The 12,514-nt window shown below is 41.0% G+C and overlaps 1 protein-coding gene across 1 annotated transcript in view; it reads right to left on the reverse strand.

Moving 5' to 3' along the window:
- The window catches only part of dync2h1 (dynein cytoplasmic 2 heavy chain 1), a 98,747-nt gene that overhangs the window by 71,130 nt on the left and 15,103 nt on the right, over positions 1-12,514 (reverse strand). Inside the window, exons 31-47 of the mRNA XM_076735074.1 lie at positions 12,261-12,393; positions 12,054-12,171; positions 11,803-11,915; positions 11,464-11,577; positions 11,116-11,266; positions 7,935-8,140; positions 6,810-6,992; positions 6,446-6,628; positions 5,873-6,096; positions 5,401-5,516; positions 2,513-2,712; positions 2,180-2,311; positions 1,813-1,945; positions 1,434-1,641; positions 1,199-1,328; positions 673-828; positions 194-453 (exon numbers count right to left, since the gene is read on the reverse strand). Coding sequence (XP_076591189.1) covers positions 194-453; positions 673-828; positions 1,199-1,328; positions 1,434-1,641; positions 1,813-1,945; positions 2,180-2,311; positions 2,513-2,712; positions 5,401-5,516; positions 5,873-6,096; positions 6,446-6,628; positions 6,810-6,992; positions 7,935-8,140; positions 11,116-11,266; positions 11,464-11,577; positions 11,803-11,915; positions 12,054-12,171; positions 12,261-12,393 — 2,760 coding nt within the window. The remainder of the gene's footprint in view (positions 1-193; positions 454-672; positions 829-1,198; positions 1,329-1,433; positions 1,642-1,812; positions 1,946-2,179; positions 2,312-2,512; positions 2,713-5,400; positions 5,517-5,872; positions 6,097-6,445; positions 6,629-6,809; positions 6,993-7,934; positions 8,141-11,115; positions 11,267-11,463; positions 11,578-11,802; positions 11,916-12,053; positions 12,172-12,260; positions 12,394-12,514) is intronic.

Consider the following 12,514-nt stretch of genomic DNA (forward strand, 5'->3'; position numbering starts at 1 on the left):
TGTAATTTGTTATTAAGCATTCACAACACTGCAGTGAATTCATTTTCAACTAATGTTTTCAAAATTTTGTTTTCAAGACTGTGGATTTGTGTGCAATTTTTTGCAACTGTGGCTCCATATACAGAATTTTGCAAGTGTGTGTGCAAATGCCTCCTCTGTTTGTGCGCATACATGTCCGCAGGTGTGTAATTACCCCTTTCCGCAGCCCTCTGGCCCGACTACCATGAATGGCTGCCTGTGCTGAGCGGTGAGCCATGGGGAGAAGCAGTGCAGACCTCTCTGCATGTCTGGAGTCTCAATAACAGGTAGTGTGTGTGTATGAGAGAGCTGTTCCAATGTGAGGCCCTCGGGACGCTGGAATGTATAGGCTGCTAGATGCCCGCTGTCTGAGTCATAGTAGGTATCTAGTGGTTTTTTGGCGTCTGGTGGGCTTTCCCTGGCCCAGCTCAGCAACTACAGAAGTACAAAAATATAAGAGCACACATTAAGACCAGGACTGATATCTCTGTGAGATACAGAAAATCCCCACCAGGTGCATATCCTGCATTAGTATGCAAATGATGAATCGTCATCCTATTTTTGAGACATCAGATATGAATAAAATTTCATTCCTAAAACTCAATTGTTCTGACAGTCGCTCTCTTCCCATATAAAAATCACAGGGGTCCTCACCTCTTTGGCAAACTCCTGTCGTGCTTTGAGGTTGAGGTTTCCTCCCAAACCTCTAAGAAGGCCAACGATGAACTGACCTCTCTCTGCCACAGCGTTGAGGTGTGACAGACCATTGAACACCGTACCCACCAGACTGGTCTCCACCACAAAGTCATTCTGATGAAAGGAGAAAAGAAGAGAAGTTTGAATTAAAAATCTACAAAAAGTTTGGAATAAATTGGGTGAAAATATGAGAAAGTCAGTATGTACATATTACTTAACTAAAAAGACTATGAAAACGGGACCTATACTGATTTGCTAAAGTGATTTTTGTGAATTTATTAGACTCTTATAATTTCAGCAATTAAACCCACCATAATGAATAGTGGTCAGTATATGCAGAGGTAATTTATTCTGAAAGTTCTATACTGTTATGTGCATGCACGTCAATACTCTTCCTCCAGGCCAAAACCTGGAGTTTACAATGTGTTTAAAATTCAGCATTGACTGTTTTTGAGCCAGAGAACGAGGAGAGGGCAGAGGTTACCTGTTTCAGGACCCAGTCCAGGGCTCGCTGGAAGTAGTCTCCCAGCCAGTTTTCCAGATTACTGCAACACTCCTCTGGCTGACCTCTCAACCACGACTTCAACAAGGCACCCACATCAATGTCCTCGTCGCTAAAAGTACAAATAGGGAAAAAAGGGAGGAAAAGAAAAAAAACAGTGAGACAAGCTCGTTGGGAAAGATGGAATTTGGTACAAATACGGACTTAAAAGACTGACCTGAGAAAGATCATGCCCATGCGGGATATGGTGGCTGGTGAGGCACAGCTAAGGTCATGAGTCTCAAACAGGAAGTTAACATTAGGTCCGAACTGGATGCGTTCTCCGCTCGGCATGGTTAACAACCGATTATCATCAAGAACCGAGTTCAGACTCTCAATCCACTCTGGGTCAATGTCGCCATCGCACACAATCCATGAGCTCACCTCTAACAACACAAAAATATATAAACATATATACTGTTGATAAATACAGTACGTTAATCTAAATACATACTGTGCAGAGTATAAGAAATGCTGTTTTAGTCCTAGTGTAGTGAACTGGGTGCAGGGCACCTTCATTCCAGTTGTTAAAAGTCTGGCTATGCGAGACTTCTTACCCTGTGGTTCTTTGACCACATTCCTGGCGCTGTGTGTGAGGACACCATCAGCCCATTCTCTGGTGTCCATGTCTATATGTCCCAGCAGCTGTTGTCTGGGCATGGCCTTAGGATTCATCGTGTACTGCTTCACCTGCAAAAATACAGCATTAGACTGAGGAAGATTTTTTTTTTAACTGACCCACAAACTCTTGAATGAACTCTTTTCATCCTCCTTTATATGCTTAATAGTACTGAAATCAAAGCCTAATGCAATGTACACTTAGAGCCTTTTTAATATATGTTTAAGTCTCATTTTAAATTAGATGTTATGTACAGACTGAATGAAAGAATGAAAATTCAGGTAGGCGGTTTGTCTCTTGCTCACCACTTTGCCTGTTTTGCTGAGAGCAGCTCTGAGCATCCTCCAGAGGGTAGACTTCCCCGCTCCACTTGGCCCTACGATGACTACTCCCATGCGTTGTCTCAGCTGTTCATTCAGCTCCAATGCCTTCTTCAGCTATGCCGAGATGGAGAGACAGCCTGTGATTAATCTACGATTTTTCCACCATCTTTCTAGTGAACTATCCAACTGTTGTCTCTGTATTAATGTTTCAAACTTTTTGCTGCATTAAGTGATCCCAAACACTGGGTTAACACCAGTTCCCATCATTTATCACGTGTATTCGGCTAATAAATAGATGTCTTCATACACACACACCTGGCTGGGGATGAGTTCAAGTCGCGCCTCCTTGTAGACTTGTTCCAGTGCATGCATCAGTATCTGGTCCTCCACATCGGTGAAATTAACCCCAGAGAAGACATCTCTGACGAGAGCATCAAACCGAGAGCTATCAGCAAATGTCAGCTTGGACATGGTGTTCAGCCTCAATGCCTGCACCACCAGACTACTCTCCTGAACTGCACAAAGACGAAAAAGACTGATTTAATATCCATTCTGATTAGAAATGGGACAGGCATGGAAAAATACTTCATAAGGATACGATAACAAATATGAAATGTTTTGATACTGGAGAAAAAAAGATGATATGCAGAAACAGAAACAGAAATAATACAGGCGTGATGGAGAAAAACACAAAAAGACGTGGCTGTGAAAAGGATCTTGAAAAGCCATCATCGCTTTCCTCTTGCACATGCCACCTATTATAAAAGTGCTAATTAGCAAAGCTTGTCGTGATTTAAGAGTTTATCAATACTTTTGTTCTCTTCTCCAAAGATACTGGCCTTCTATGCAGGCACATATGTGGTGCTTTTTCACAGCAGGGAGGAAGACTTGGCCAGACTACACACAGCGATAAACACAAGACCTTGGGGACTCATCGCCAAGACAGGAGGAGCATGTAGTGTGTGCATGTGTGTGTGTTGGACAGATAAAGGGCATGTGGTGGAACAGAAGGATTTGAAAGAGAGAGGGATGGGTTCAAGAAAAGACAGGGAGGGAAATGGAGAGAGAGATGGGGGAAGCAATGAAAAAAAGCAGAGATGTGAAGGGGAGATGGGGGGTGAGAAACGGGGGGCAGTGAGTGGGACGAGAGCGGCATCGACAGCCAGGTATCAGAGAGAGAGCTAACAAGAGGTCAGAAGGAGGGGGGAGGAGGTGGGGAAAGAGGTACTGAAGAGGTAAACATCAGACCTCTGCCAAAGTGTTTGGGAATGAGAGAATAGAGAAGGACAAAAGTACAGACAAGTGAAAGGCCCACGGGAAGAAAAGTTTTTAGGGGGAGCGTTTGGGCTAAATGTCAATTGATGGCGTGTCTGTATTAGAGGATTTAGAGGGCAAGGACAACAGGTGCATAGAGAAAAGCGCAGGTCAATGGAGCCTTTTGATGTTCAAGCACACTCATGCGTAGTGCTTTTCAAACTGCATTTAAGAGGTATCCACACATAGAGACACAGACCATCAAAACATTTTGGAGTGTGACCCTGTTGGGGACAGGATAAGCATCTCCAAACCAGTCCAATTTTCATCATCACCTTATCCTCTAATCCTTTTCATCAGCTCTACAGATTTCTATCTCTCAGGTCAGAAGCTTATCAGTGCAACAGTTTCAGCACTTCTCAGGGGACACTTTTCAGAGACACACGGACCAAATGACCAAAAGGTACGTTTTCAGAGCATTCACTTTTCATGGAACAATTAGATATTTTACATAAACCATTACACTACAGGGACATTATAAGACATGTAAATACAAAACAGTTAGTTTGACTTTTCTGACTGTTAAATAATGAATATGTGAATCTGAGTTACTAACAAAAAAATCTTGTGTAGACATTAAATGTTGAAATGTCGATAAACTTCAATTAGATTTCAGCTGTCTTCAGCATGCTATATTATATGACAGCAGAGTGATGACTATTGTGCCATTGTCGTAAAAATCTGTCTGTTGAGCAGGCTGTCACAAGCCCAAAGAATCAAGAATATCTGAGTGATTATTGATTCAATAATTTGGTTTGCGAACCGCTGAGCAGAACGTTTCAAAGATTACTCATCGGGAAGCTGATGTTCAAATCAACAATGACTTTATAAGTTAGCGCTAAACATACTACTTTCTAGTATACTATCCTTCTGGGGGTGTTTTGGAGCTAATTCAGTGTGACAGATTTGATGGCTTGTGTCCTGTAATCATCTTTTAACATATAAATTAGGTATCTGGTAACTGAAGTGTCCTGCTTTTCTGGTGGAGCTATGAGGCAGCAGACTGAGGCCCGGCTATCATCACCACTGGTGGGTTCACACATCTAAACTTAAAACATCTGAAAATGAAAATATCATTTGATTTCAACCACTGCTGCTTGTAAAATGGCCATTTAGTCCTTTGTGTCTATTTGTGTTACTTGATGGACTTCTACTTTATCACTGTATTATTTTTTCCACCTATCAAGCATGAATAAGTTCTCATATTGAGTATTGAAGACATATCAAACAAACCTGAAATTGTTAGTAGCTCTCATTGTCAGCTGCCAATACTGACAGTAGAGGACTCTTACAAGATTTTGACACGTCTTACAAACACACTGGGTAAATTGTTTAGAATGATTGCTCACATATGTTCTGATTGTGTATTCTGCTGTGTGTTTTCAAAAGGATTAACTCACTGAGAACATTTCAGGTTTTAGAGGCGCTATGCCAATAAATCTACAAGGGCAATATATCGGAGGATAATAACTTAATACAGATACGTCACTATCTGTGTATGTGTTGCTGATAAGCAACAAAAAATTCCATTACATACATGCCAACTTGGGTTTGATGTCATTTAGAAACAGTATCTCTGTTAAATAGTTTGTAATGAAAATGGTATGGGGTATGGTATATAATTCAGTCATTTATATCATATTAGGGCTTGAACTTCTGCATATTTATGAGCATGGGCGCTGAGCTTTTATACAGTCTGTGTATGTGTTGCATTGTGCAGTTGTGTTTCCCAGCAAGTTATGGTACTGTGCAATGAATGTGACTGGAGGACATGGCGAAAGAGGCGCCCACTTTCTCCTAACTTTCCTGTCATGCTGCACTATTGTAAAAGTAAAGCCTCACAGAAATATTGTACCTTAAAATAAAAAAATAGCCAGAGGGGGTCTTACTCTTGTCCTTCTCATGACTTCTCCTCTGTTGCTGCAGGAGGCTGCCACAGGCCTTCAGCACTGTCTTCAGAGCACGCAAACCCCAGTCATAGTGCTGCTGAGGAGTCAACAGCTCCCTGGACACACAAATAAAGGCACATTTTCACACATACTCGCACTCTGAATTGACTGTAATACTGGGTGTAGTGCTAATGGGTGGGAGGCAGAAGATAACTTATGCACAAAATCAATATACTGCAATAGACTGTAGTGGCAGCAGAGACAACTTAAAATAAAGTCAACACCCACAGCATGATTCAATTTGGAACACAAAATACACCACATAATGAACCACAGGCAAAAAAAAAAAAAACAGGTCAAACACATACTGCAGAATTAGTAGTCTGGTGGTAACTTTACGGAAATATTCCTACTGCCTCCAACCTCAACCCCAAACCAACAACAGAAAAAAACAAGACCACCCAATTCTTACCTGGCCAAGTTGAAGATTGCAACCAGTTTGCGGCCCAGTATTTCTCCATTTTTGAAGCCCTCAGAATAGAGGATGACCTCAGCAATGAGCTCATTGTCTGGCCTGCTCATGGCCACAGGCCTGAACAGCTGCTTTAGATTGTCTGGAAGTTTCTGTCTGCCACCGTAGCCCTTTCCTGCTGGGTTCAATGTGATGAACACCCCAGAGTTTGGGTCCAATTCCACCTGGAGGATGAAGAGGAGAGAACAGAATTCATTTTATACTACCATGAATATAGCTTGATTGATTGCTTGATGATTAATGACCAAACCCAATTTTGCACAATGGATGGATATCTAATTGATTGACTGATTGCAAGACTGATTTGACAGAAAATCAGTCTCAAGGTTGAAGGTAGAACCTTGAACTGTGTGCATATAAAAAAGCCAGTGCATTGAACATAAAGATACAATAATTGAGAAAGAGCTGTAAAAAGACGGAACAGTGGGCTCAAGAAATAGTTAGTAATTGGTTTTTGGCATCAGTACTTGGAAACATTAATGTGTTTGTCTGCATCTGTTTTTATTTTCTGACCTCCTTCCCCAGCAAATCACATGTGTTCTTGTGATGTTTAAGCGAGTCTTGAATGGCCTGAATCTGCATGGAAACTGCAGACAGCACTGCCTCCTCTAAGCGGTTAAACTCGTCAAAGCAGCCCCATGCTCCACACTTCACCAAGCCCACAAAGATCCGTCCCATTGATTTCACATCGATACCCTGAAAAACAGACAGATGCAAAACAGAAAGAAGATCTTCTCGTGTGTTCTCATTGCCGGCTCACTAGTCTTCTTTTGTGTGTGTGTTCATAAGTTGAAAGATCAGAAATATAGGTACATGTTCATTGCATAGTGTGTTGCTCTCAGAATTATGGTCATATATACAGATACTCTCTTTATACCTCGTCACAGTTGAACACCAGCACTTGCCGTCCAAACAGCCCCCCCAGGGCTTTGACCGACTCGGTCTTGCCTGTGCCAGCGGGCCCATAAGGGTTCCCCCCAAGGCCCATCTTCATGGCCTGGGTCAGAGTCAGGTAGCACTTATCAGTCAGTGGAGTGTGCACCAGCTTAGCCGCATTCCCCTTGGAGACGGGAGAGGTAGGATGGAGAAGAAAGTGAGTGATAAAGTGAGAAAGGAACAGACAGAAACACAGAGAGATGGCCAGACGAGAGTAAAGATATGGGGAAGTGGGGGACGAGTGGGGGTGGGGGGGGGCATCAGAGGATAAAGGCAAACAGACAGATGATGGATTAAGCGAGGGAGGAATGAAAAAACAAATGAAGGACAGGCAAAGGAAATGTAAATGAGTGAGACTGGGTCTAGGAACTGCAGAGAGGACATGAAGCAAGCTACCTTCAGTGCTTCTCATCTATGCATAAACAGCACCCCCAAAAGGCACAAAATAAGAACTTCACGTATATTCCTAGGACATAAAAAACAGTGCATCCTGGAATAGTCCAGGGACTGTGGCGGCATCAGTGGAGTTTGTTGTTGATAATACCACACTGATGCTCTCATATGCAACTATCTATAACCCATTTGTTGTTGTGAATTCGATTAAGTAAAGAATGTTTCTCCAAGTGACTATGTTATGTATGCACTGTGTTTATTTATCAGAGAAAACAGACTGTGCATGACAACTTCTGATATGTACTGATGGATTTCACAGGTGGTTCACCCATAAATCATGGTCTACAAGGCCTTAATGACAATCATGAATGCGAGTCAACTAATTAGTAAGTCTATTTAAAAAGAATGAATTCATCCAGTGTGGGGAATTAATTAATTATTGTAGTCATTCATCAAGTAAATATACACATTTTCTAATTACACAAATTAGATGACTCACAAATAGGTTGAAAAGATTTGTTGTTTTCCTCGCTTTCAAGTCAGAGTTATTTTCTAATTATATATTCTAAGAGATCAGAAAAATGTCTAATAAAAATGTCTAAAGTCTAATAAAGGCTAACTGCAGCCATCTGGGTTTTCTTAGCGTTCATTCGAACAGTGTATGCTAACACACCTGGTATTCATATGTATAGCTGAACTGTGCATCCACCATATGTATGAGGCAGCATTTGTCTGTTCCCATGTAGAATCGAAGCTGCTTCTTCCAGGCCCAGGCATCAGGGCTGGTAACTCCCGCCTGGTTAAGCTGCTTCACCACACTGATGTTGTGAATAATATCCAGGATCAAGGCCTTCAGCTTCAGCTGCAGGACACTGGACTCTGCACAGGAAGACATGCATGAATATCAGGATGGTACAATTGGTAAAATTATGCAAATACTTATTTTCATAAATGTTATATACAGTTTCCAACAAGGCCAAACCTATTAGGCATTTGTAATGTAAAGGTACATATACACAGGAGTAAACACTAGCTTTTATATAATCAAGTAGTTTGCCCCCTGCTGTATAAGTCTGTCTACAGTCCTGCTGGTTCAAAGTAAAAACATAAATTAAAGATCTCTGTCGTGTAATTTTCTGTCTCCATTTTTTTGATGAATTACATTAAACATGTCTGATTCTTGTTAACATTTACTTTGAAAACTACTGTATTCAGTGTTAGTTCAGGTCATAAGCCTGGCAGTGAATAGATGGTCGGCTGTTATTGTAAGCGGACAGAGTGGCGATAGGTTTCATGTTAGCATAGAAGGGCAGCTTTTGTCAGTTCTAAGGAAAGTTGCTCAAAGTAAAAATGTAGAAGTGTATCAGTTGGTGAGAACAGGAATTTAGGAAGCGAAACTGTGTCAGACATGACAACACTGACACTGATATTCTGCAATGCCAATATCACCAACAAATACTGGCTTAGCCGTCTAAATGTAGAAATATGCACTTGAGGCAATTTAGAAACTGTGCAATTGTTACTAACTTGTCTGTAGTTTGAGAAGAGAGTAGTGTCACAGCTAAGCAAATAATAATAAAGATATAGCAAGAATACTTATTTAGTTTACTGTTTGACAGAGAACACCAGTCTCAATTGCATAGCTTGGTAACAACTTCAACAAATATGTGAGGGATCTTAAATAATAGACTCAGAAATATGCATATCCAACGATTAGCCTAATGGCCCATAAATAAACAATATAATTTCTTTTTACAGCCAAAATCCAGCAACAACCCACAAAAATCCAGCAGGGCTATAGTGTGGGTGTACTTTTCATACAGAAACTTTTAGATCATTGAATCATCAATATTCTCTGTGGATTACTTTTCCACATACATCTCTGAAGTTGGGATTCCATATTTTAAATTATACTGGCTCCGGTTGTTATGTGCTGGGTAGATGCTTTGAATGCTGTGTGTGTAGGAATGGATCATCTCTGTCAGCCTAGTAGCAGAAGCACAAAAAAGTACTTTGCCACCATCCTGCCTTGTCTCTGTGCCAAAGGGGAGATGGCTCCCACTCCCCGCCTGGCTTTATGGTCCATTAATGTAGACTGGGTAATTAGATTATCCTTCTTGCCATTACTTTAGCTGCTTTAATCAGTCGTGCCACTCCGAAGCCTCTTCAACCTACCTGGTTGTTTTAAGGGAGCCAGTAATTTAATGAGACGTTATCATGGAAATGAGTACTACTTCAAGTGTGGCTGGTAGAGTTTTGAATGCAAGACTGTCACGAAATGAGCTATATTATCGGCAAATGTAACAGCCTCCGTGCTGAAATATCTGATATTCTGCAATTATGTCCAAAAGCCCAAAAGTAACTGATGAAGAAAAATGACCCCAATAGCTTTTTGTGCAAGAGAAACAAGTATTGCTTTCACAGATAAATTTTCATATGACACCAAAAATTTGGAATTTGGCAGCAATGTACCATGAAATGATGCCACTACCGGGGTTATGGGGGAGCTATTCATCTCATGCATGAATAAGAAACCTTGATTTAAATTTAAAAGTCCTTTTTACAAATTCAAGCTCAGTGAAAAAAAAAAAACTCTGCTGTCATGCTTTATGTGGCCATATATTCTGCCCAAAGCCATTAAATTAGCCCGCCAGCCACTGCATCTGCAGCTTTAAAGGGTACTGCCCCTCTGCGGCCTCTTCTGTCTGACTGGCTATCAAGAGATTCACGCAAGGGCAGTCATTTGGCATTAATCTCTCAGCTCTAAGTAACAACCCGAGATTTTGATCAGAGTTCAATCATTAACATCACAAGAGGGAATGTGATAGTGGAACAAAAAGCAAGTGTCAAGTAGCAACTGTTTATTAGAACAGCGAGCCAATTTGGAGAGGTTAATAGTATCAGGGATGTGATTAGCAACCAAAACAAAGCAGGAGATAAAACAAGTCTATCGCAGAAATAAATAGGGGTAACAGAGTAGGGCAACATCGTGAGCACCGTTTATCATGCTGCTAATATGTCTAAACATTTAATGACCCCTTGACAAAAAACATCACACGGGGTACCACTTCTCTCAGCTGACTGTCTGGATTTGCATTAGTCACACATCAGAAGTTGTTTTATCCCCTCAGTGTTGAATAACATGCTAGATTGTGATCAGAGCTTATTCACTCCAAGCACAGAGAGATGAAGCATATGGCTGAATAAATTTAAGGATGAGGTAAGAAGGTTTGTTTTATATTTAACCTACACAGCCTGCACAAAGACACGTTTTTATACCACCCCTCCCATCATTCAGCTATTTTTATTTAACACGCATGAAATCATTCAGGCCACTGGCACCCTGTACATGTTTAGACCTGCATTAATGTATTTTGGCCACTGGCGGTCAGAAAAACACCAAACAAACTGACAGTCACACAGCCCTCACACACTGTGTATCAGCTAACACAGTCAGTGTGTATGCTGCTAGTTAGCTAACAGCTGTGGCTAGTTTAAAGTCAGTACATCGGCTGCTTTCTGCAAATAATCGCAGACTACACAGGTACTTCGGGGTCAAATTCAAACAAAATAAGAGTGGTGTTGAGTTAAAAAAAAGTACTTTATGTTTACTTCATCAACATTTTCAGATGAATCTTGTCCCTAATTGGCAGCTGTTGGCCGCCCATGCTGAATTGAAGGGACTGTGGCAATGTTTATCGTTCTTGTAGTAACTGTTCAACGTAACCTACAGGACATGATTTTTATTTAAAGTAGGTAACATTGGTATTGTGTGTAGTTCTGGGAGAAGTTACACCTGCATGAAAGTACCCATATATATTCACCAATGCATACACAACCACAGACTGAACTACCTGTGTTAGCGCTGTCATCAGAGCTGGTGTCCACTGTCGTGTAGTGTTCTAATTTGGCAATGAGCTCCAGCTCCAGCTGCTGCAAATTCTGCTCTTTTAGAGCTCTTTCCACATCTTCAGTAAACTGGATTTGCTCAGCCAGACACAGAATCTGCACCAACAAGAAAAACGTTCAGACCCTTCAGAGTAATTAACAAGGTATTGCTCCAGTTGAACTGCCTGTGAAGAAATATTTTGTGACCACAAAAGCCCTTCAGAATATTCTGAAAAAAAAAAAAAAAAAGAAAGAAAGAAAGAAATCGTATATTGAAGTACAAATGGATTGTAAAAAAAAATATGTGTGTGTACCTGTGATGGGTAACGTGAGGGGTCCACCTCCCCTTTCTTCCCTGCTGATACGCATTCATACAGCAGGTGCTTCAGAGTCTCCTTCATTTCCACTGACAGCTCACTTAACCACACCTGAAAAGGAGGAAAACAGTTGACCACAAACACAAACACACACACACACACACACACACATATATATATATAGATATATGTGAAAACAGTGTCTACAACTCTTAGATTAACATAAAATACATTGTAGTGATACATCCTTGATTAAAAAGGTAAAAAAAATATGCTATATTTCAAACATATGGAAAAAAATCATCCAACACATGAAACTCTGCACAACAGCTTTACCTCCACGAGGTTGGAGATACGTATGAGGTTTCTGAGTGGCACTACTTCTCCCTCCAAGGAACACATTGCGACAATGTGCTGGCACTGCTCATCAAACACAACACTGTGGATGCCTGCGCAGATAACATACATGCAGGTTACCTTCACTGTCCAACAAGAGAAGAGAACTGAGCTAACATAATGGAAACACAGAAAAGAGCGCAGCATAACAACAACAGAACATAGAACAGAACAAAACAGAGATTTCTGACCTGCAAAGAGTTTCTTGAGGTGTGACTGGATGACAGTTGGGTTGGTTGCCTGACCAAGAATCTCTAACAGATCATCATCTCCTATGAAATAGAACCGTGGGAAGGCAGAGCGCTTCTCCTGCGAGAAAAAACACAACAGCTGCAATGCTTACAACTCAAATTATACATATGTAGCCTTTGTACACAAAAATGCACACATGTATGTACCTCCAGGAACTCATTGAGTGACTTTTGGCAGCGCTGCAGTTGATCCAGTATGGTGACCAGAGAGTTTCTGATGCCTGCCCTTAAGCTCAGAGAAACAACTCTGTTGTCTCTCTGTATGTCTGACATTATAGACCTGTGACACATATGGAGAAAGTGCTTTGTTACTGCATGTGCATAAAACACACTTTGTAAAATAAATTATATACCATCCCAGTGTTATACTGAATATCAGCCATAATAAACCTGAAACAGAA

The sequence above is a fragment of the Chaetodon auriga genome, chromosome 7 (genome assembly GCF_051107435.1).
Source record: "Chaetodon auriga isolate fChaAug3 chromosome 7, fChaAug3.hap1, whole genome shotgun sequence".
Classification (NCBI taxonomy): Eukaryota; Metazoa; Chordata; class Actinopteri; order Chaetodontiformes; family Chaetodontidae; genus Chaetodon; species Chaetodon auriga.